Here is a 25,619-nt window from a genome sequence, read left to right on the forward strand (position 1 = left end):
ACAATTGAATTTATTATTTAGTTTACTATACATTTTCCAATAAATATCAACCAATAATATTCAACCAATTCGAATATTTTCAATTAATGTTTCTTAAAAGTATACAACTTTTCAGCATTAACTACTAAAACTACCTTAAAATTTTAGAAAATATATCATTTTGGAACAGAAAATAAATCTAGAAAATCCTACTTTCAGAAACAGAATTTCCTAATGTGGCTAAAATATATATGACAATTAATGATTTTGAATAATAAGATTTGATAAAAAAAATTATTGTATTTTCTATCATATTTATTTAATTTTAAACTATTAAAATAAATTAAACAACCACATTAACATATAATAAAAATTTAGATTTTTCTGTATATGTTATATTTTGAATTTTTAGAAATGACTATAAATTACTAAAAAGGTCAAAAATTTCACATTCAAATTTTGTGATCCATGGTTTAAAATTTTTGTTATGACAAGATAAAAATGATTACAAAATCATATAAGTATATATATATATTTAAATTAAAGTATATATCATATAAAATTCATAAATATTTTAATTTCAAAATTTACTTTGAACAATTTTTTTTGATAAAAGTTTTGAACAAACATTGACAACTTAATTAGTTTTTTAAATTACAAATTACTAAAACTATTAATCTCACAATAAAAATTTTGTTATCAGTAATTTAAAGTTTTTGCTATAAAAATAAAAAATGAAAAAAAAATCATACGAGTAGAAAACATCATTTAATAGACATTAATATTAAAATATATTATATATATATGTTAATATCATTTAAATTTAATTATATATCATATCAAATAGAAAAAAATATTGTTTGGACTAATAAAACTTATGTATATGTTCGCACCAATTTAATTATATATGTAATATTTACTGATTTTTTAATTATTCAATATATATTTATTATTTCATAATATGTAAAAAACATATAATACATAAAATAATTTATATATATAATATTTATTCCGCGCAAGGTACAAATCTAACTTAGTTTCATAGTATTTGAGAGGTATACGGTGATATCATAATAAAACGGGAAAATTATATTTGGATTTGAAATCAGATCCATAAGTAAGTTTTATGGATCAAATAATAAACCATTTTTGTTCCATAATTGGAAGTTTTATACATTTTTTTTTTGACAATAATATCAACATGTTCACTTGTTACTTTTTCTTGACCACATTTCAGTTCGTCTGGACATCATCATAATCAGGGAAGCGTAGTTAACGGCCAGAAAACTCGCACGATTAAATTTATGTGAACAACTTAGACGGATTCATTTATATTTAATAAATACTTGAATTTTGAACGTATTTATTTCTTTTAGTACAAGGTTTAGTATATAAGACTGCATTTTCAAAAGATTCAACATGAAACACCATAAAGAGATTTAATAAAACTAGCATTAAAGTTGCAAAATAATAAAACCAATTACATCCAACTTTTTGGTTTATCCAAATCGGAAGTCAATTTCGAACCAGTCACGCATGTACCAAACCGGATAAAGCCCGGTTCACAAAAATACAATCATGCCTTGGTGCGTTCTTGACTTCCCCAAAAAATTTAGTGTTTAGCCCTTCTCATGGGATGGGATCTACAAAACAAACCTAATCCGTTTAAGCTGCGTTTTAATTACCAAAATACCCTAAAAATCTTTCTCTTAGTTGCTTATTTCTTGTTTAAAGCTCGACGGAATCTCCGGCAGCAGAGGACTTCCGAGAGCGGAGGAGATACGGTAGACAGTTGAGCAAATACGGTTGTTGATAACTGTAGTGGAAAGGTTGAGTGTTGCTGTGGTGGCGTTGCTCACCAAGACCTGTATCGCAACGGTGAGCAAACACGAATCCAAATTGACGGAAATGCCCTCAACGACATGGGGTTGATTCACAGGAACAACAGAGAACCCTAAGGGCAAAAGAGGAATTCTAGAAGGATCCTCGCCGCTCATAGCGAGCTGAACAGCGTTGGCGTGGACGGTGGAGTAAACCACGAGACTGCCGGAGTTATCAGTGCATGTTTCTTGAAGCATCCACTCTACATTATTTGAACTACTAGCCCCCTGTAATGATTAATATTATTAGAGAGATATATATACAGATGTTTTCGAATAATTATTAGAAAAAAAAACACTAACATGGAAGTGAAGAAGCGAAATGCAGTTTCCAGGATGTGATCCATTTTCGATATGAGCTACTTCTTGAAACGGGTTCTCATTGAACATCTCCTCCATCTTCATTAAGAAACATAGTTTCAGAATCTTGGGACACAAGAAACAATCGAAGAAGGTTTTGGTTTTGAATCTTTACCTGAGAGCGACCATGATCGTGGCGCAGAAAATCAAAGACTTGATGATGAGAATAAGGAAGCAACGTGGTGGAGACGCCACATAGAACAACACCACCACAAACTTTCCTGGTTGTGATTCTCACCGTCTCTTTTGGTGATTCAGACAGTGCTTGTCCGTACGAATTGCTTATGGTCAGACAGTAAGTTCTCACCATACTCTGTGACAGCTTCATCAACTTCCTCTTTGCTTCTACAGACGGTATCACTGAAGGAGAAATTATGAACTTTTTAATCGTATTGATTGTGTAAGTTTTAGGTTTACTTGTGGAACAAGTTAATACCTCCAAGGTCAGTGATGTTTGTAGCCATGAGACTAGGCATCCTCTCACACTGTCTCCGCAACACAGCTAGCCATCTTTCAGCACCAAAGGCTGCACCGCTCTCTACATACTCTCTAACCATCTCGTGGTGCACGTGCTTCTCCTCCACTTCCACGTGCTCAACCCACGTGATCTGAGAGTATCCGTTAGACATGTCCTGAATGATGAAACCAGAAGGCATTCTCCGGTACTGATCAGTAGTAGTAATACCCGAAGCCGGTTTGATCAAACCGTCAACCGGGAAATCTACAATCATCCATTTTCCAGCTTCTGCGTTTTGCTTCACATACCGTAGAAAGTAAATTTCTCTTGTTGGTACTAATGGAGATGGCACTTGTAACTCTGCATACATCTATTTGAAAACAAAACAAAAAGTTCTATTATTACAAGAACACGAATTGATTTGATGACTCTTCTATATGTTACTCACCAGAAGAAGAGACCCACTTGCTCCAGAAACTCCCGAAGAAATGATCTGAATTGTTTTGGCTCTTGACACTATCGAGCAAAACATCTCCGACCATTTATCCTTTCAAGCAAATTTTAAATACCATAGAATAGCATTAAACACACATTTTTATCCAAAATAGCAAAAATTCATCAAATAGCATTAATTAAAAATTAAAAAGACATTTTATATTTGGGTTTTAGTTTAGCTATTAGTGATTAAGGTTTAGACTTTAGTATTTAGGAGATGGGGTTAGAGTAAGAGATAAAGGTTTGGAGTAATTTAATTATTTTACTCTTTATTTAATGTTATTTTAGAAATTTTAATGCTATTTGTCAAGTTTGTTTTTTCTACTACCTAAGTCATTTGTCCTAATGTTAACTGTAAGTATTCAAACTGTAAGTCAAGAAACACGTTCGACTTGTTTTACTTACAGCATCAAGAAATGCGTTGACAAGAGTTATACTGTTCATGATGACGACTGTGTTAGCTCTTGAAGCTTCTCTGCGAAAATGATTATCATCCACTGAAGGCCATTGGAACATCTTCTTGTACACGTCCTCATTAAGAGAGATTATCTCGTTGTCTGACCCCTTCTTGTTCCACAGCGGCTCATTTGTGGCACACATCTTCGCTAACTCTTGAACGCAAGAAACCGCAAGATCCATTGCAACCGCCTTATCTTCTTTCGCAATTAACAAGTTGTTGGTTATGTTATCCTTCATGTCTGGAAAAAGACAGGCTGTTTCTGGTGGAGGAAGACAAGGATTCATCAATGAGGCAATGCTGTGTAATCGATCAAGCTGCATATCATGTAATAGCCGTTTGTTTGAATTAATTAGTTAGACAAACATCAACAGCTGATATTGATTGATTCGTTACCTCTTGGCGGAGGCGATAGTTTTCGAGGTGGAGTTTGTCTCTAGAGCCGCCACAAGATGAGCAGGAGAGGCGTTGTAGATCGAACTGAAGCTTCCGGTTCTCTGTCTTAAGAGTCTCGTTCTCTGCTTTTAGCATCTTATTATCGCTTCTGTCTTGTTCTATCTGTTAATCTCATTATGGTTTTGAGCCAAAGAAAACCGAATTTAAACCGGTTTGTTTAGTATAACTAACCGGTTTGTTACAAAGTCTTATCCAAAGCAATTTAAAAAAAAAGAGTACCTTTATTTGGTTACGTCGATTTTGAAACCAAAACTTGACTTGTAGAGGCGTGAGACCAAGTTCTTCACTTAATCTGGTTTTGTCATCGTCATTCGGATGAGGATTTACTTTGAAGAATCTACAATAAACACCAATTAATTAACACTAATCATCATTATTCAACAAATTTTTTTTTTTAAAAGGCAATGACGTACGCTTCCATTTCTTGAATCTGATGAGTACTGTGTCTGTGTAAGCGTTTCTTCTTAACCGGAGGAAGCTGTTGTTCGATTGCGCTATCCTCAACCGGGTTATTACCCGACCAAGCTGACCCGTTTTCAGTCATGCTCATCATCCCATACTCTTCCTTCTAAAAAAAACCCCAAAATTAATGATAAGCTTTTTAAGATGCAAAAAATGATAAAATTGGAGAAATTAGGGTTTAGGAAGAGAAAACAAACCGGGATAACGTAGGAGAAGTTAGGGTTTAGGAAGGTGCTAAGTTTGAAATCAGGGTTTTGGACTGTTCCTGTCGGAGATGAAGACGCCGAACCGAAAATGTTGTCGGAGTAATTAGTAACCATGTGTCCTCCTTCTTTGCCTGATTTCGCCACTTGATGATCTTCGTACATTTTTTTTTTGTTTCCTTGGAGGAATTAACAAAAGAAACTGAAGATTCAGTGAGTGTTTAAAGAGAAGAATAAGAGGTATATATTTATTTTATTCTTTTTGTTTGTTTTGTTCCTCTTAACGGCGGTGATGGTGCTTACCGCCGTTACTTGTACCAGGAAGAGCAAACGGCGTCAGTTTCTGTTTAACGGCGAGAAGGCAGAGAGGCTTGTCCACCACTCTTGCTTTCCCTCGAAGCAAGCAGAGAGTCAAATCAAATCTTTTGGCAGTAGAAAGTAGCCACAAACGTCAAAACTTTGGGTTCTCTCAGTCAAACTTTCTTCCATATGCGCTTTTCTACTGCGTGTAATGCAACCTCGTTATCCGAATTCAAATACCCATTTTATTTTCCAAATACGTTAATGTTTTTTTTTAGAAAAATCCCCTATATATTATTTGAGAAACATTACAACATTTTTTGTAACCACATGTCATCACTAGAATGATTCTTAGAATCTTTAGAGAAATAAGTTGGTCCATCTAAATATATAATAAGATTTTTAATAAACTAACCATAAATACATTATTAATGTGATGCATTACTTCCTTAAATAAAATTACGGAATTGCCTAATGTGGCTAAAGTATATATATGACAATTAATTATTTTGAATAATAAAGATTTGATAAAAATAAGTGTGTCTTATATTATATTTGTTTAATTTTAAACTATTAAAATAAATTAAACAACCATAGTAACCATATAATAAAAATTAAAAATTTTCTTTATATGTTATATTTTGAATTTTTAAAAACGAATATAAATTACTAAAACTGTTAAAAGTTTCATATTCAAATTTTGTGATCCATGGTTTAAATTTTCTGTTATGACATGATACAAATAATTAAAAAATTATATAAGTTGAAAGTCTCATTTAATAAGTATTAAAATAAAAGATATAAGAATATATATATATATATATATTAATCCCACAATGATAATTTTGTTATCAGTAATTTAATTTTTTTTGCTATAACAGATACAAACGATAAAAATATATGAGCAAAATGCATTATTTAATAAATATTAATATTAAAATATTTATATATATGTTACTATAATTTAAATTTAATTATATAATATATCAAATAAAAAAATATTGTTTGGATTAATAAAATTTATTTATATGTTCTTACCAATTTAATTATATAAGTAATAGTTACTGATTTTTTAATTATTCAATATATATTTATTATTTCATAATATGTTAGAAATATATAATATATAAAATAGTTTATATATATAATGTTCATCCCGTGCAAGGCGCGGGTCTTAACCTAGTACGCTAATATATCTCTTGTAACAAAAACTCAACATCACAAAATCTTATGTTTCTTTAGTTTTGTACTTTTTGTTGATCTGATATGTTGTTGTTTTGATACGTCATTTTTCCTTTGTCTAAACAGAAAGATCCCAGGCGACGTGAAGTTAGCGCGGTGGTGAGTGGGGGTTGGGCTGCGCCGCCGTCGTTCGGTGTGGCGCGGAAATTAGGGTTTCCTGACCTAGGTTTTGGGTGTGGGCTGAAGGTCCAGTTTGTTTGGGGCTGAAGGCCTTTCGTTCTGGATTTAGTTGGGCCGGTCTGTTTTGGGCCATTTGTAGTTTGGTTCAGTTTGGGCTTTGTCCCTTTTTAATGAAACTATTTAGACGGAAAAAAAAAAACAGAAATTGCTGAGAGTTTGGAAAGAAAAAATCTTCTTTATATAATACGCTTTAAGCAAACACCAACAAAATTTAAGTCTGACAATTATTTTAATATAAAATTAATATACCATACTTTAAACAAATAATAAATAAAATTAGTATATTAATTTTCTTATAATTGTTAAATATATATTTGTAATTTTGTAAATATGAAATCATATCTATGTAAACTAAGACAAGTTTTCATATGAAAAGGTTCCCAGCGGCGATGGAGAAAACTTTGAAAAGAGATTATCATAGCTGGATTTTTCCGAGTTCAGTTCACGGTTGTCCTACTCGGCGTTTAAACGAAATGATGTGACATTTCGTTTGTGAACATGTAGAAATAAATGATTGCTGAATCCGAGTTTGGTTAGGTCGAATGAAATGAAACAAAACTCGATTTGTGGGTTCTTCAAAGACGTTTTATTGAACGGTAAGAGATAACGAAAGTGATTACAAGTATTTTAAGGAAAAGAGACAAGTTCGGAGCTTCGTTGAAAGCACCGACGAGAATACAAAGAGGCTCGATCGGTTGTAAAACCCTAAACTTGCCGTCAGTGTTTTAGTGTCTATTTCGGATCCCCTTTCTCTCTCCTGCGTGTCTTTCTTTTATAGCTTCAATTCATTATCCTTCGTTCCCCCTAAGGCGGTGTTCGCCCTAAAGGCCCAAGCTTGATTACATCTTTGATGGGCTTTTGAGTCGAACAGAGGTTTGCTGAGCTGATGTTGACTTGATCAGTCGATCGTTTGTGAGGCTAAAGGAGTCGAACGAATCCTCAAGCCGGCCGATCCATTAACCGAGCTCATCAACGTCGGGGTTTCTATGTTAATGCGCCGAATCATGTTGTTCGATGGGCCTTGTGGAGGAATGTCAAATTCATCTCCAACAGTAACCCCCCCCCCCCGGTAGCCCACTCGTGAGGGATCATGGTTCGTCTCAGTGGGTAGCAAGAGTTAGTTCTGAAAACAACATGTTCGGTCCTGCGCAAATCGATCGTTTAATGCTCTTTGGTATACTATTTGACCGATTGACATGCGCCGATTGATCGATTCACATGCGTCCAATTGCTCAAGTTTTTGATTAATGCTCACCTGATCGCAGGGGATTGATATGTCGCGGGTTTTAGAGAAGTATTGTTTGGTGCGAGGTTGTTTATCACGAGGATGTTTTGGTCTTGTTAGGCATTAGGTCGATCAATCGACATATACCTAGTTGCTCAAGTCCTCGATCGATGCTCGCCTGCTCGTTCGTTCTGATACGTCGCAGGGTTTAGAGATCGACAATGTTATTTGTCGTTTGATTGCTAACTGAGTTATCTGCCTGGTTTCCGTTGTATGGCATTCCGTTGTATGGCATTTGGGCGAAAGGAGGGGAACATTGATTAGTTATGCGTTGACCGGTTGATTGATCGGCCGCCAGGTTGCTCCTTGCATTGCTCACATTTTTGTTGAAGACTCATCGATCGGACGGTCTGATTTGACGTGGAAAACTGAAGCGACAACTCTAGTGGTGCTGAAAACGAGGCTTTAATAGGCCCAATAAGCCTAATGATGGGACTGTTCCCAAAGCCCGTATGTTTTTGCTATAAATAGGGTCTTCATCCTTTATTTTGTCATTTCTGCACAGATCCAAAAAGGTATCCTCTCTCTCCCTTCCTTTTATTTTTTTTTGGCCGACCTCCTCTTGTTTTCGAAGAGCGCCATCGGATCTGGTCTCCGTCGCCGACTTAGGTTCTCGCCGTCGGATCTCCGCCGGATCTTTCACTGTCGTTGAGTCGTTCGATGTCGTCGCTCCGTCGGAGGTATTCTGAAAATGAAAAGGGAAAGGGCATTAGGGCCGATTCGAGTACTTCGATCGATCGGTCGTCTGGTCTAAAGCTGTTGGATGCTGCGATTAGGGCTCATCGAGGGGCTCCCGGTGATGTTGCTAGCTTGAACTCCGATCGGATCGAGGTCGCTGGCGATGCTGAGGAGCGATTCGGAAAACGATTAGCGACTACGACTCGCTGGCGAACGATGGGGTCGTCAACATTGGTAAAGAGGACGCGGGTGGTCGCTCGGACAATTCGACAAAGAAGACCCGTCAGCTGATTCCGTTCCTTTATCAGCTGGATCTCTCGTCAAGATTCCTTCGACCGGCTGTCATACAGGGGCAGAGTTGGAACGACGTTTTGCCCACCTGATCGACTTTCAAGAGTGTTTCTTCGCTGTTGAAGGAGTGTAGAGCGCACGGCATTGAGTTTATTATTCCTCGGCCCCACCAGTGGCCTTCGGCTCCACTGATCGGTTTTCAATGCGTCTATGAGTGTTTCTTCCAACAAGATTCTAAGTTGTGGTTTCCGATTCCTCGCATAATCACCTCTTATTGTGCGCGTCGGGACATAGCTATGACTAAGTTGATGATCAGAGCGGTGAGAATTTCCATTGCGTTGATGGTGATGGCGGCGGAGATAGACATGTCGATGTCTGTCGATGTCTGTTCGAATCTTCGAAGAATTGACACATATCCAACTGAGACCCGGCGGTGTGTACGCTGTGCAGATGCGTTCGGGGTTAAGTATCCTGACCGGCCATCCTTCGAGGATGAAACTCTGGCAGCGTTACTACTTTTATGTTAAAGCTAACAGTGCCTTTGAAGAGCCGCCGGACGACCCCTTCTGCATCCTAGTCGTACCGGTAGTTTAGCTGATCTCAAGCGACTGGTTGATTTTTTTAATGTCGGTTTAAAATGCTTGTCTTCTGACTTTGCAGTTATTCATCTGAATACTATTGGACCATTGGATACCTTTTGGAAGGACGTTCCGAAGATCGTTGTACTCAGTCGGCAACATTGGGAAAACTTTGACCGTCGGAGGATCAGTCGCCAGCAAGAACGAATCGCTAAAGGTCCCTTCTTTTCTCCCTTTTTATGATCAATCGATCGGCCATCAAATATTTCTCTGGGTTTACTTGTGTTTCTCTTTGCCTCAGACGATTGGCCATCGAACGTTCCTTGCGAGGAGATAAAGGGAAAAAGATTGAAGCTTCCACTCATGGGTAAAATCCTGAAGTCTTACCCAAACTACAGCGACATTCTCGATGCTCAATTAGGTGGCGAGAGATTCAGTGCCATGACGGCAGCGGAAGAGGAGGATTCTGACGCTCGTGGATCTCCTGAAGGGTGGATAGATGCTTATGCGGGCAAGGCTTTGGTAGAGGGGGCGATTGATCAGGTGTCTGACACTCGTCCGTCCAAAAAGAAGAAGAAGAAAAGTAAGTTTTCTAAGAGAGCGAAAGTTGGTTTTGAAGGGGAAAGAGAACAGGAAGTTGAGATCAATCGGTAGAGGACGATCGCCTAACCGATGAGGTGGAGGGGAATTGCGAGGCTGCTCAGACGGATAATCTTGAAGGCTTAACCGAGGACGGTCAAGTCGAATCTTTAAGATCAAAAAAAAAAAGTTGGTTGAACATGGTGTTCTTGAGTCCGCTGTTAAAATCATGTCAAACCAGTAGATGGGATTTTACGTAAAATATAAATCCCATCTACTCGTCTGACGTGAAATCCCAGTTTTATAATTTACGTGATATCATATATCAGGTCCTGAGTTAACATATTTTTTTATTTTGGAGATTGACTTAACATATTTCTTATTTTGATTAAAAAGTAAGTATTTGTATATTATACTGCTAATTAGGTGGGTTTAGGTTTTGTATTTTAATACATATTTGTAGATAGACCGAGTTATGATCTTATTATATAAAGCTTGGTTCTTAAAAGTTGCTAATTAATATGATCGCGACACATAGCAATTATATATTTAAGATTGTGACATGTGTTAATTTATCTCATAATTAAAAATATATACTAAGATATTAACAAAAATAAATTTAATAAAAGTTTTTTATATATATTATTTAATAGTAATTTTCTTTTTTTAAATCCTAATCAAAAGATTATTGCAAAAGATTCTTTGATAATAAGATATTGTGACTTGTGTTTAAATATATAATGATTAAAAATATATATAATAACATAATAAAAACAAAATTTGAAACAACTACTTTTAAAAATTATTTAATAGTAAAAACGATTTTTTTAAAAAAAACTTTAGTAGTAATTGTTTTAGAAATTTTCCTTTTTCAAAATCCTAAAAAATAGATTTGAAAACAATTTATTTAATATAATTTTCTTTTCTAAACTTTTAATGAAGATATAATTATAAAAGATTATATTGAGCTTGGTTCTTCAAAATTGCTAATTAACATGATATGACACATGGTAGTTATATACTAAAAAATGTGATATGTGTTAAACTATATCATAATCAAACATATATATACTAAATTAATAAAAACTATTTTTCTGAAAAATTAATTATAAATATTATTTAATAGTTATTAATATTATTATTAATATTATTATTATTATTATTATTGTTATTATTATTATTATTATTATTCATCATAATATTTGTATTAAAAGATACTAAAATAGTGAGTTATAAAAGATAAACATTAATTTTTATGAAAAAATGTTTAAAAAACGAATTGTAAAATCCTGCAAGTACAATAAATTATTTAAAAGAAACATGAAGAAAAACTAATTTTAAAATAAATAATATTACTTTTTTAAAAGCATAAATAAAACAAAATTGTAAAAGTACTCTTATTAGTTTCTTATATGTAAATAACTTACCCTTTTTAATAGATAATTGTATGTTAAAAAATTATGACAAAAAATAGCTGCAAATATTTCATATCTATATTTAAGTTTAAGCTTCCACAAATTATTTTAAAAAAAACCAATAGTATTTACATGAAAAGTATTACCTAAGTATTTTCTTTTAATTTCTTGATACAACTCAATTTTTTTATTATCCATACTACATCTTATGATGCTAGCATAACTTTTAATTTTGATGCTATTGTCGTACATGAGTATGTGTGATTATGATAAATATGTGTTTGTATGTATAAGACAAAATAAGTAAATAATTAAACAGAATATTTCTATTAAAATAAAATAGTTGTATAAAAATCTAAAAGAAATAAAATAATTAATTTCCTTTTTAAAATTCTAAATAAAATATAAAAGTAGAAGTAATCTTATTTTTCTTATAATTAACTAACTTTACTTTTTAATAATTTTGTGTTAAAAAATATAAACCAAAATTTCAAAATAAACATAGATCATTAAATTGTGAATGTGTTAATAAAAACTTTCATTATGTTAAAATAACTTCTTCTTTTCCTAGAATCTTAATAATTTCTTTTTTTTTCAAAGCGTGACCAAAGAGAATTTTAAAACTTTATTTAATAGCAATTTTTACTTCAAAAATTTAATGATAAACATCATAGTAACAATTATTCAATTAACAAGAAAAATTGTTAAAATATTAATGATATTGAAATTTGTTTTTGTTTTTTTTTTAAATTGCAACTTTTAAAATAGTTAATTCACTGGAAATAGTTATTTGATATAAATTATATTTTTCTTAAATCCTAGACAAATATAATTGTGAAAGATTATGTAATATTTGTTTTATTTTCTAAAATCTTACAAAACTGTAAAAGAATATTTGATAGTTGTTTTCTTTTTTTATAAAAAAAGTCCAAAACAAAAGAAATTTGTATAATATTTTTATGTCCTAACGAAAAGAGAATTGTAAAAATTTATATGATATTATTTGTAAGAGAGTGTTTGATGATGAGCATGATAGTAAAAATTATTTATTTAACAAAAGAAGTGTAAAATAAGTATTGATATGAATGGTAAAAATAGCAATTTTAAAAATATTTGTTAATAACTAAAAATAATTATTTGATGGAAAATATTTTTTTCTGAAATTCTACAGAGAAGATAACTGTACTAGGTTATATGATAGTAATTTAACTTTTCTAAGATCTTAAACAAAATTGTAAAAGAGTATTTAATATTGTTTTTTATTTTTTAATTATAAATAAATAGGAGATTTATAAAATAGAATGTTTTCCATTTTAAAAAAAAAATCATAGCAAAATAAAATTTTAAAGCCTTATTTAATTAAACATTAAATTAATACATAAGAATATGGATAATGTTGTCATTAATTCGATTGGTGTATTTAACTTTCATTTCTTAACTTTTAGTTTAAATGTTTATGTATAGTATTTTCTCTAATCCTAAGTATAAAGTTTATAACAAGTCATCTATGTACCATGGTAATAAAATAGAAATATTAACTTAACCTTATGTGTGAAAACAAGTTTTAGTTATAAAATAAATCTCAAACAACATATGCAAAAAAATAATCATAATACTATAATAAAATGATTTATTATTTTATGGTTTTTATTAAATTAAAACCGCAAACAAAATCCGTTGCAACGCAACAGGCTCATATCTCGTTTTATATAAATAATAGAAATCGTTATTCTTAGTTATTTTTGATGGCATAACATGTGATCAAATAGCAATTAAAAGTTTTGTAATGTTCCTCAATCAATTTATATTACTACAAATTTTGATTAAAAATTAAATATAGAAAAGTGATTACAATGTGTTTTTTTATCCAACAAACAAACCAAAGAGAAGGAATACAATTCATACATTCCTTCATAAGAAAATCAATACAAACATATAAATCAATAATTTTGTTACAAAATTTTATAACATTAAATGGACGTTTTTGTGTATGAATGTTGTTTAAACAATATCCACTTCTACAACGGGCAGGGTGACGATGTGGGCGACGTTAAGCTGCATATTAGATAGCAATTATCTGTTAATATATATATATTTTTTAATTTGAGAAAGTATATTTTATTACCATGTATAAATACTAAATAGCATATATTAAAAATAAATCTGGAGAAAAAATTCTTACTCTAAGAAACTTTTCCAGCAAGAGTCACTTGTTTCATCATCAAGGAACTTCTCCCAGTCCTCTAGGACATCTGAAGCTGATGAGTGTTGAGTCGTACCACGATATTTTAAACCGGATGTTTCAGGAGAAACCGATATCAAACCAGTAGATGGGATTTCACGTAATTGATCACCACAATAACCCGGCATCATGTCGGGTCCGGTTTTATAATTTACCTCAGTGGTAGTATTGGTACCTGGTTTAGCTGATTTCAGATTCTCCTGAGAAACCGTAACCAAACCAGGAAGCTGGTTATCTTCAAAACCATCCCAGTCATGTCCAAAAGATGGCATGAAATCTTCATTGTCACTTTTGTTTATGAAAACCTGTTGACCACCAATAGCATTCAGTTGTCCAGCCCCCGGCTCCGGTTTAGGATTCACTGAATTTGTATTGAAATCATTGACTACAGGCTCATGTTTAGGAATCAATGAGTTGGTACAGAAGCTATTGATGTTTGGTACGGCTTTGGGGGTTATCATTTGAAGCATTTTATGGATTAATTGGAGTTTGAGATGATTTTCCAAAGCAGTGTTGTTGTTGAAGAGGTTACTGTTACCAAATTGCCCATTACTAAAAGCCGCCGCAAGCATTTGAGAAACGTCGAGTATAGGGGTAAGATCGTTGGTTCTTGGCTCGTGCGTGGTTGGATCAATCCTCATTTGCAACATCTTCTTCCTCATATGAGTGTTCCAATAGTTTTTTATTTCGTTATCTGTTCTTCCTGGTAGATGACTCGCAATCTTCGACCATCTGTAGAATAAATGTCAAATTTAATCGTTACAACCAAAAACCAAAGATTAACATTTTTTATGGTAAGAGATCTTAAATTGAAGACTAGACTTCTAATAATCCTATAGTCCCTCCGTATCACTCTAAGTGATGTTTTAAAGAAAAACAAATTGTTTCATTGAAAGTGATGTTTTCAAGTTTCCATGTAAAAAGTAAATGTAATTTTATGTTTTTGACTATTTGTATTCTGCAGTATGATTTTCTATTGGTTGAATTATATGTATTTATTGTTGTTTTTAGACAAGCGAGAAAAATTAAATAAAAATTTGTAATTTCCTAATCGGTGTGCAAAAACCTTAAAATCCACTTATTTTGATACAGAGGGAAGGAGTAATAGATAAAAAAAAAAAATAGAAAACGGGTCACCTTCTAAGCATTTTAATCAATAATTGTTAATCATTTGTAAGCGCAAACGATTAACGTATTTTTTTGACATCACACAAACGATTAACGTTAAAACGTCTAATATGCATTTCGCATAACTATTTTATGAAAAATGGAAAATGTTTTATATTTCAAAATTATGAAAACATGCAAATGGAAACAGATAAACATCGTTTTGAAAAAAAAAATAGAGACGTAAATCATTAGTCGATGCTAAAGAGTCTCATAAAAGAAAAAAAAAATACTAATTCACAAAAAGGTATTACTTGTTGCCAAGAAGGGCATGGAGTCTAACGATATTACTCTCTTCTTCGTCGGAGAACTCGCCTCGCCGGATATCAGGCCGGAGATAATTCATCCACCGGAGACGACAGCTCTTACCGCAGCGGTTAAGTCCAGCGAGCTTTGGAAGCGACCGCCAATTCCCATAACCCTTCTTATTTATATAAGCCCTGAGCTTATCATCTTCTTCGGGCATCCACGGTCCTTTCTTCACGTCTTTGTCTTGATCGCAACACGGTGATCTTCCCATTTTTTTCTTAAGAACCCTAATTTTATTAAGGATTATTGAAGATTTGATTCTTTCTTTCGTAGCTATCTACGGTCTATTGTATGTGTATATATATACATGTGGGAAAAGGAGCCATGACAAAACTAAAGTTTTATGCATTCGTCACGATTTTATGTAAATATTATTTCTCACAGTGTGTGACAAGTCTATTAGTCTACAATATACGAGTCATTCAACAAATAAGTTAAATAAGCAATATATTTATACCAAAAATCAAGATTAGGTAATGATAATATGATGTGTCATGGCGTTCGCAGAGTAATTGTGGGGATGATATTCAAAGAAAGAATTTGCATATAAAAGAATAAGAACAATATATACTTGTTAACCCTTGTTTAAGAAGCAATATATAGTTGTTAATGGATTTCGTTATTGGATTTGGTATATAAATATTTGCCCTTGCGTAGCTTGAAAGTTGAAACGAAAATGCATATAGTTCGTTAAAAGAACTCTAGCTGATAGTTCAAAAAACAAAAAGAACTCTAGCTGAATTTGTTACGTACGTTTACTTCTAGATGTACTATACAACAAACTATAGTATAATTTCGCAATCTAAACCCAGCTGATCTTATTGACATTAGATTTACATTTTCAAAATTAAATACATCTGAAAACTCTGAATCTTTCCTATATTATATATATTTTTTGTATCAAATCTTTCATTACTTTAAATTCAAAAGCATATAGAGTTACTCATCCTCATAGAGAAAGAAGATTCAAACAAAGCTGTCTTGGTAAACCATCATCAACAACATTACAACTTGTGGGGATAAAATCGAAAGAAATAGAGGTAAAAGACCTACGCAACACACGGATGTCATAGAAAATGCATTTGATTGAATTCCAACAAGAGAAAAAAGTAACCATAATCTAACATGTATACCATCTATCTATATATATAAAGTAGACATTTTTTCCTTCTTTTCACATGTGGAAAATGGGTTTGATAACATGTGTTTTCATATTTTTTCTTTTTACATTTTATATCATTTTTCTTTTAGATTATTGCAATTTAGCTTAACATTTTCTAATTGTGTATTATCTAATCCTTCTTGCACTAATCATCACCACATAAAATCTAATCATCTATTTTATTGGTAATTTGAAATTCAATATGAATAAAGAAATAAATAAAATAATATAAATATATTTTAAATATTTAATTTATTATCAACTAAAAATAACATAAACTTTCATTATATTATTATTTTTTACTATTTTACAGTATTTTATTTACAAATTATATTTTTATTTTTACTATTAAAAATTATAAAATAACCAAAATAAGAATAATAAACTAGAGCAAACACATAATCTAACCCTAAAACCTCCACAATCATAAAGAAAACTAAAATGACATAATAACGCTAACTCAATAAAGGTCTGAAGCTGAAAAGAGATCGAGAACCAAAACCAACTTACCATAGAGTATCTTGGCCAGAACAAGCATAAGTTAGAGAATGGTCGAAAGATAAAATCTGAGACAAAGCAATCTCCGAACACAAAAAAGCACAATCAAACACTAACACAAAGAACCAAGAAAAACGCCAGAGGAAAAATAATCACCGGAAGACTAAAGTCACCTTGAAGCAAAGAAATATATGCCTAAATCACTGGAAGCACAACCAGCAGCCAAAAGGTAAGAACCATCTCATAAACTAAACAAGCATAGACAAGATGTCCATGCCAACAAAAAACCACACAGCTCTAGATATAAAGGACCAAAGCTCCAAGAGACTGACTTGGCATACCCATACCAAGGAAAAGAGAGGAACAAGATAAACAAGCTGAGAGAGGGAGACTGGAAGGTAAACACCGAGAAACAAGGCCTAAGCTTAACACCAGAGACAACCATCTAAGCCAACTGAGCATACACAAAGGAAATCACTATCCAAACTTGGATTGGCAAACATAGCGAAAAGGAGAACCACCAAAGATGCAAACAGTGATGAAAGCTGCATCAACGAAAAAAATTCAGCAAACCATAGAACAATCCTCAAGCTATGAAAGAGAGCATAGAAGTCAGATCATCAAAAACCACATCTTAAAACTCAAGACGAGCAAGGACTATCAACGACAAACCAACGACGACAGAAAGACAACATCAAAGAAGACTAAACTTTTTTCCAACCCAAGGGGATGCAGCTCCTAACATAATCCAAAGAAGAGGAGTGCCAATATTGACCTGAACAGCCTAAAACGCATGAGAAACAACCGCACAACTGGGAACTCATAAATCTGATCTACAACAGATATTCGATAATCTCACAGGAGAAAAAGGCGAGGAAGAACAAGAGCACGAAGGTTAGTCTTTTTTGGTGATGGTGAGAAGCACCGCACACCGGAAAGAGAAACGAAATACATAGATGGTGACGGCTCACAGTCGAAATATGGAGAGAGGGCACAAAACACTTAAAAGAATAATGTTCCAAAATATTATAAAATACAATTTTGAAGTCGAAACCATTAATATTAGAATCAACAAATTCATAAAATTTATTGAAATTTAATATAGAAACTAACTTCACTATTAACAATTACTACTATGCACACAACAACATATTATTGAAGAAAAAACACATAATATATTAATATATCACCTACTACTACATAACACAATAAAAACACCAAATAATTTTTTAACAAATAAAGAAAACAACATAATTACATTATCAAAAAATTATACTTAACAACAATGAAATAATATTTCACGCGAAGCAAGGACACGTCCCTAGTGTCTTTAAAACTTGCGATTAGCGCATCAGAGACAACAACTTTCAAGGTTCATACTTCCGTAGCAAGGCAAAAGGGGGGGGGGTGTTGAGATGATCATTTCTTAATAATTATGCATGCATTATTGTGAAAGCTCCAACCCATTTCGCGTTTGGGTGAAGGGTCTCACCTACTGAGAATGCCTTATTTTCTGCTTTCACATGAAGTATTGTAATTTGGAAAGGCATTTAACTTGCCAAATACATTGTTTCTAGTTGAATTTATCCACTGTTTGGATTGTAAAGCTCAGCTTGGCAAGGGCATAACCGGTTTTGGTGGAATAAATCCTTGATTCCAACTCGGCATCTATGTCTTTGGATCTCAAAGCCAGCTTTAAAGTCTGAATCTCTTACTGAAGTAAATCAAGTTTGATCACATCCACCATACATTCTCTTGTTGTTAGGTAGATCAGTTCATTGACAAAGAGGTTATCATGTCCTCTGGAAAAGTAAGGTCACATAGGCCTAAATGGTTGGATCTTGGACATCCATGTCTCATTCCATATACTGATTTGGTTACCTCTACCCACCACCCATCCTAGACCTTTTTGTAGGACCTCATGTCCAGCAAAAATGGCCCTCTATCCATGTGATGCATTTTATGGGGCGGAACAATTGAGTAAAGATGCGTGCCTACAGTACTTATCCAGTAGAGTCCAGCCCAATAAATAGAGAAGTTCTTTTAAGATAGTATATATGGAGTCATTAAAGATCTCAATATCTCTGAACCCAAGATCTCCCACAAACTATAGAAAGGTTAATTTATCCTAAGATACCCAACAAAGCTTCTTCATCTCATGTTTCACGTCCCACCAAAAGCATGTGAGGACCAACTAGATTTTTTTAGGACTTAGGTAATTTGATGTAGGAAATAACATAATTCGGTATTCTCACTAATACTGCTTTGAGGGGTACCATTTTGTCTGCCCTGGAATAAAAGCATGTCCAGATGTGAGACCGTTGCCTCACTCGGTCCACAATACTAGCAAAGATGTCATGCTTCTGTTGTTCAAAATGTTTGGGTATTTCCCAATTCCACCTTCACAAGAGACGTAGAGCTCCCTCTTAACTTGGTTTTAGTCTCTGAGCCAAGGACGTTTTAGAAAAAAAATTATGGTTGATTTAGTCATGTTTTTGCATTGTCCTGAGGCCTTCTCATAGCGGAGGAGAATAAAGATTAGAGCTCGAACACTAGCCGGTACGATTTACCAAAAAACATAACGTCATCGGCAAAACAAGGTGACTTATCGGATAGAATTAGCATCCATTCTTCACCCTTAGAAGGGAGCCTACTTCCTAGGCTTGTTTGCATAAGCTTAAGAGTAGCTCCGTGTATAGTGAAGATGTACAAATAAATGGGGTCTCCTTGTCGGATCCCACGTGACAAGTAGAATTTACCATGCGGCATCCATTAAAGAAGAAGGAATATGAGATAGACGAGACAATTATATTATCCATGAAAGCCAAATCTCATGGAAACCCAGTTTCCTTAATCAATGACCTATGACCCTTTAGATATCAACCACACATGAGTCTCATTAAATCTTGGGTTCAGGGAGCTAGACTTAAGATGTACATTATCATTGGATACATTTTCACCAATAATGTCCCAAAATAATGGTAGAAGCCAGCAAAGAATTCGCCAGGCTTTGGTGCTTTATCTGGATAGATATGTAACATTGCATGTTTGATTTCCAAGTCGTCGGGAATGATCCTGATTCATTTTTCGAGCAACCCTTTTCTCTAGTGCATTATTATTTACTACACTCAAATCTTGATTTTGTTAAGAGGTAAACAATTTGTCCTTCTTCCAAAAAAACATTTCCATTTCGTCTTCAATAACCGAATATTTATTTTGGGTTCTACAGCCTCTTTTATATTTGGAAGAAAGTTTGAATAACGGTCTACATCGTTTACCACTGAATTATGCTTCTCTGCCTCTAAAAATGTTCATGCTCTTCATACATTTTTTGCGACATCTTGGTCAGCGACTATACTAATTGGGGATCTGGAAAGTTGTTGAATAGAGCTTGTTCCAGCCAGTTTTGATTTTCCAGAATGATTACGGATTCATTTGGTTTCTTCACCCACTCCATCAGTTGGGTTCTAATCCGGATTATCTTGGATAAAACAAAATCTGAGTTACCTACCTTCCAAAATTCCTCGAACAGTTCACGAATTTAGGATTATCACACAACCGACTATCAAATTAGAACACACCTTTTTAGCTTAAAATTTTATCGAAGTGATTCAGAATTGGTTGGTGTTATATTCCCTCAAATTTGAGATACTTATTTTTATTCACAGGGAACATCTCCATCAAGACTACACTGGTGATAGTCTTGTTGAGATGAGACTGTATGAAGTGAAAATATCTTATCCCACGTTAAAATAGAGAGTTCCGGAATATTGAAAATCACATAATCTATTTTGTAAGAAGAAATTGCTAAAAGAAAAAAAATTCTAATATGTTTTATTTGGTCAAATCCCATATATAATATATGTTTACAGTTTTGCTATATATTTAGGTTAGACTTTATAGTTTGAAGAAAATGGTACAAACTATGATGAAAAATTTGCTTAAATGCATACTAATAAATTCCATAGTTAACTTTTTTCATTGAATAGTGTATATAGGTAATATTTAATTCAGTTATGCTTAATAATGTTCTCATTGCAATCTTCATCAAAATTGGAATCTTGTATTTACCATTATGTGATTGCTTCCACCGCATTCAAAGAAGTCTCTACCTGCTTCATTTCTCATGGTTAATCAAAGCCTACTCTTTCTCTTATTCCTCCTCCATTTGAATTCAAAAGAATACTGTTCTTCTAATTCTCCTAACCGAAACATTCCGGGCTTCTATGCATGATTTGGGATTTTTGCACTGAAATTTAAATTGATTTCTATAAACTTTAATCATTTACGCAAATAAAAATAATTCACCAAAGGCTGATTTGACTTCCGTTAAGATGACCAATGGTATCATAATATATAACTTTTTGTTTTTTTATACATATTGGTTACGTTAAAATGTAAATGGAACTGTATTTTTCTATATATATGTTGTCTCAGTTTCTGATTATTAGATATGTATACATAAATTTGATTAAAAATATGTATGCATAAATATAACTTATTTATGAAAGTTAATCTGTATTGTTAAAAAAATTGCATACTGCTTAATCTTTCAGTTTGATTACACAACAATATTGTCAGTATGTATGGGTGTATATAAGAAAAGGGACAAATGGTAGAGATTTCAAAGTAATTTACACTATATTCAATACAGATTTAGATGATCCCTCTTATACAATATTTTCAAAGTAATTTACATTATAAGGTAATTCAACTTATTCATTTGATTCATTTTTAAAATCTCGAGGTTTCCAAACATGTATTCGATAGCGTGAGGAACACATAAACTGGAAAGTGGATTATATGAGAAGGTGTAACCACAAAGTTGATATTAAATATTACGTTGTATTATACTATTGGACATTTAGAAAAATCTTACATGTAACAGAATCTTTGTTGTTTTCAAATGAATGAGATGGATCGCGACAAATTAGAAGAAACATAAAACGAAGTTTCCTATGGTTAGAGTAATCGTTGATTGTAATTTTTAATAATGAGGTTTCACTCTCACAGAAGATCTTTGATTATATACTTTTTTGGTGTAAATGTTAAGCTTTGATTATATACTTCATTACTATGTACTTGTGATCGTTAATTAATTTCATGGATTAAAGGGTCAATGTTCAGGCTTGTTTCACATTGTCAAATTAAAACCCAACATCTACCAACTTTCTGTTTATTCGTTGACTATATAAACAGTCGACTATATAAACTAAGGTTCCATATAAGTCGCAGCATATCGTATACAAAATTCATATCCTATATTTATGTGACACTGTCAACGAGTGTAGCTAAGCCATGGCCAAAATTCCAGGTAAAATTATTGTTACGACACAGAGATATTATTCAAGTTAAATAGTTTAAATCTGAAATCAATGGTGTCATTCTAATGGTCCGTATCGAAAATAAACTTTCGAATACAATAACATAAAATTAAGGAATTTTTTTTGTTGAAAATTACACCTTTTCTTAAGTTAAATGACTAAATTATTCTAATTAGAAATTTATAGTTATATTAATAATGTAAGCTAGAATAATATTTAAATTAGAATTAAAATTAAATGACAAGTATTCATAATAAATAAACATAAAAAGTTTTTGTTTACTGATTTTGTTTTTATGTTTAAATTAATAATTTAATTTGGATTTACAAATGTATTTAGTTTATAAAAAAAATTGCTTTTATAAATTTTAGTTACTTCTTTTTACATTGTACTTAACTTTTTCATACCTGAAAGATGATGGTATTTTGTAAATCGGATACAAATTCCCTTATGCTATAATATGTACATATACCCTTATGTTATAATCTGATACAAATTATGTGGTGAGATTTTGTATGGGACACTGGTCAATTGTGTCAAAATGCCAAAAATATCAGGGACACTATGGTCAATAAAGTAAGATGAGTATGGGACAAAGTTTATAAGCTCTTATCTCACTTTCTTGGAAATCAAGTATATAATTTGGTAGATGGGAAAATCTTGGAAAGTTCAGTTAACGTGTAAAAATTATTTGAACGACCAAAGGTTGATCTATACGTAAAATTATAATACAAACAAGTTCTATAAAATAGGATAATTGCATAAAAATATCCATTTGCAAAATTTTCTCAAGAGTTGTCCTATATTAAAGATAAACAACCGTGATCGTGTCTCTTGGTCTCGGAGACGTATATGTTTTGGTTATTTCCAGCAAAACAAAACAAACATTAATTGTCATTTTATAAGTTGTCGTTACATAACGAATACATATCTTAATTTGCCAACACTGAAGGTTTTTTTTTCACTGGTATTTTTTTTTGTTAAATAATTAAAACGAGAAAACATAAAAGCACATAATAATTTAAAAAGAATTCCGAATGTGAATGCACGTTTCATCAAATAGACAAAAAAAATTAATGCTAAACTCTATCTAAATTTGTTTCCGATAGAAAAACTCCAGTTTTACTTTATGTAATAAAATAAAAATAAAACTTTATGTAATAGATGCTCCCTTTAATTCTGCCCCTTAAACATTTAGTCTATAACATAAAGGGCATTCGAACATGAACCAAACCTATAAAATTCAAACCGACTCCGATCTTTTATGTTTAAATATTCAAATTGAGTTTAAACCTTATGTTCGCCAAATCCAAAACTCAAAACAAATGAGTTCTTAAGACGAAATGTCAGAATGCGGTCAATACGAACTAAACCTTCACAGAATCGGGGGAAACCATGTGTTTAAGTGAGTAGATAATGCACAACTTGAAAATTTTGAATTTTTGATAGAATTATGGTGCTTGAGAGAGTTTTAGAGAAAATTCTAAAAGTGAGTTGTTTATTTTTAGCTTACCATTGACTTTCAGGTTGTTTCATCTTGATTTTGGATTATCCGTAGAATGTTCAAAATTTTATTTTTAACTGTTGTTCCAAAACTTGATTCTTAAGGCAAAGTAAAAGAAGCAATACGGTTTTACTATGTTTGAACAGCCAAAACAAAGTTAAAAAGGTTTGAGTATACCTTAAGACGAGTTAAAAAAATTAAGAAAAAAAGTTTCTTAGCTACACGAAGTTTACTATAATATGATGGAAATCATCTAATGTATGAGAATGTGTCAACAACTACACGAAGTTTATATTAATACATGTCACACGTATGAAGTAAATAATAATACGGTGGCAACATCATAATCGGGTTTAATTGATTTTAAGCTAACTTGATGGGGTCAATCTGTAATTTACTAAACTTAATAAACTTAATGATTTATTAAGTTTAATAAACTTAATTGATTTATTAATAAACTTAGAAATTTAATAAACTTTAACTTAATAATTTATTATACTTAATAAATTTATTAAACTTAATAATTTAATAAACTTAAACTTAATAAATTTATTAAACTTAATAATTTATTAAACTTAATAATTTATTAAACTTAATAAATTTATTAAACTTAAATTTTTTTTATTAAACTTATTAAACTTAATAAATTTATTAAACTTAAGAAACTCAATAAATTATTAAACTTAATAAATTTAATAAATTTATTAAGTTTATCAAATGATTAAGTTTATTAAGTTTATTAATAAATGATTAAGTTTATTATAAATGATTAAGTTTATTAAGTTTAATAAATTTATTAGTTTTAATAAGTTTAATAAAGTTATTAAGTTTATTAAGTAAGTTTAATAAATTATTAAGTTTATTAACAAAATCAATTAAGTTTATTAAACTTAATAAATCATTAAATTTATTAAGTTTAATAAATTATGGATTGACCCCATTAACTTAGCTTAAAATCAATTAAACCCGATTGTGATGTTGCCACCATATTATTATTTACTTCGTACAAGTGACATGTATTAACATAAGCTTCGTGTAGTTGTTGACACATTTTCATACATTGGATGATTTCCACCATATTATAGTAAACTTCATGTAGTTAGGAAACTTTTTTCCAAAAATTAAGCCAATAAACATCATTAGACAAGCTAAGTCGGGCCAAGTTCAATCATTCTCTTATGTTCTCTTTATGGTTATTCTAGTGGCCTTTTAGGTGACTTACATTTTTGTTTGTTCTGTCCAATTTGTCTGACAGTTACTACATGTCTGACAAATACAAAACTTATTGCATCAAACCCAAGTAAGATAAGAGAAATGAAGAACACATAAATTGTTACTGCAGTTACAACTACATCCGTTGGCAGAAAGGAATGAAATTCCGAAGGTGGTTTGGGTGGGCACTACAAGAAAACGTATCTTTACCGAGGAAGTTTAACGAGGAAAACTATTCCTCGTAAAAAAACGTTGATTTTGCGAGGAAATTACGTTGAGAAAGAAAAGCATCGTTATTTCGTCGTAAGGTAACGACAAAAAAAATTCGTCGTAAAGACGATGTAAACTGACGTGGCTTTTACGAGGAAATAATTTTTCCTCGTAAAAGCCACGTAAATTTCGCGAGTGCTTTACGACGAAATATTTTACGTGTACTTAACGAGGAAATTTTGAATCCACCAACTTGGTAGGTGGCTCACGTTTTTTTTTTGGCCATACAATTAATTTTCGTCGTAATTTCATAGTAAAATTACAACTACCAGATTCGAAATTTTCTATAAATATGGATGTTGGAACATCATTTTAAACACACCAACAACAAAAAACGTGAAAGAAAAAAAAATGGCTGGCTCTGGGACTATTTACGAGTTGCGGAATTGGATGTATATGCATAGAGATGCTAACGGGAGAGTGACGAAAGAATACCTTGCGGGGCTGGAGACATTTATGCACCAAGCAGATTCAACACCGCTCGCCCAAGAAAGTGGTAAGATGTTCTGTCCTTGTCGGAAATGCAACAATTCGAAATTGGCAAACCGTGAAAATGTTTGGAAGCATTTAATAAATAGAGGTTTCACGCCAAATTACTATATCTGGTTTCAACATGGGGAAGGTTATAATTATG

The 25,619-nt window shown here is 32.1% G+C and overlaps 2 protein-coding genes and 1 long non-coding RNA gene across 4 annotated transcripts; 1 reads left to right on the top strand and 2 right to left on the bottom strand.

Annotated features, from left to right (window-relative positions):
- Positions 1–1,413: 1,413 nt before the first annotated feature.
- Positions 1,414–5,515, bottom strand: LOC103834031 (homeobox-leucine zipper protein HDG4). 2 transcript variants are annotated; one of them, XM_033277597.1, is made up of 11 exons: positions 5,053–5,515; positions 4,744–4,928; positions 4,498–4,652; positions 4,304–4,421; positions 4,025–4,186; positions 3,577–3,945; positions 3,125–3,223; positions 2,656–3,046; positions 2,335–2,579; positions 2,163–2,258; positions 1,414–2,087 (listed from the first exon to the last, which is right to left on the bottom strand). In XM_033277597.1, the coding sequence occupies exons 2-11, from the start codon at positions 4,912–4,914 to the stop codon at positions 1,689–1,691; spliced, it is 2,205 nt and encodes a 734-aa protein (XP_033133488.1). In that variant the 5' UTR covers positions 4,915–4,928; positions 5,053–5,515; the 3' UTR covers positions 1,414–1,688. The 2 variants fall into 2 exon arrangements, with proteins under 2 accessions (XP_033133488.1, XP_009108342.1); XM_009110094.3 differs by having other exon boundaries at positions 4,744–5,515.
- A 220-nt stretch (positions 5,516–5,735) lies between these two features.
- On the top strand, positions 5,736–12,350 carry LOC117127417. Its single transcript, XR_004450431.1, has 2 exons — positions 5,736–9,520; positions 9,605–12,350. It is a non-coding gene; the product is annotated as an uncharacterized LOC117127417 (long non-coding RNA).
- LOC103834032 (transcription factor MYB39-like) lies at positions 12,208–24,092 on the bottom strand. Its single transcript, XM_009110095.3, has 3 exons — positions 14,961–24,092; positions 13,480–14,271; positions 12,208–13,352 (listed from the first exon to the last, which is right to left on the bottom strand). The coding sequence occupies exons 1-3, from the start codon at positions 15,224–15,226 to the stop codon at positions 13,316–13,318; spliced, it is 1,095 nt and encodes a 364-aa protein (XP_009108343.1). The 5' UTR covers positions 15,227–24,092; the 3' UTR covers positions 12,208–13,315.
- Positions 24,093–25,619: the final 1,527 nt, after the last annotated feature.

This window comes from Brassica rapa, chromosome A08, assembly GCF_000309985.2.
Source record: "Brassica rapa cultivar Chiifu-401-42 chromosome A08, CAAS_Brap_v3.01, whole genome shotgun sequence".
In the NCBI taxonomy this organism is placed as follows: Eukaryota; Viridiplantae; Streptophyta; class Magnoliopsida; order Brassicales; family Brassicaceae; genus Brassica; species Brassica rapa.

Coding starts and splice junctions, on each gene's coding strand:
- LOC103834031 (XM_033277597.1), bottom strand. CDS start 4,914: ATGTACGAAGATCATCAAGTGGCGAAATCAGGCAAAGAAGGAGGACAC. Junction 3,047..3,124: donor CAAGTGGGTCTCTTCTTCTG/GTGAGTAACATA, acceptor GTTTTCAAATAG/ATGTATGCAGAGTTACAAGT. Junction 2,259..2,334: donor ACGATCATGGTCGCTCTCAG/GTAAAGATTCAA, acceptor TTCTTAATGAAG/ATGGAGGAGATGTTCAATGA.
- LOC103834032 (XM_009110095.3), bottom strand. CDS start 15,226: ATGGGAAGATCACCGTGTTGCGATCAAGACAAAGACGTGAAGAAAGGA. Junction 14,272..14,960: donor CATGCCCTTCTTGGCAACAA/GTAATACCTTTT, acceptor TTTATTCTACAG/ATGGTCGAAGATTGCGAGTC. Junction 13,353..13,479: donor TGCTGGAAAAGTTTCTTAGA/GTAAGAATTTTT, acceptor TCTAATATGCAG/CTTAACGTCGCCCACATCGT.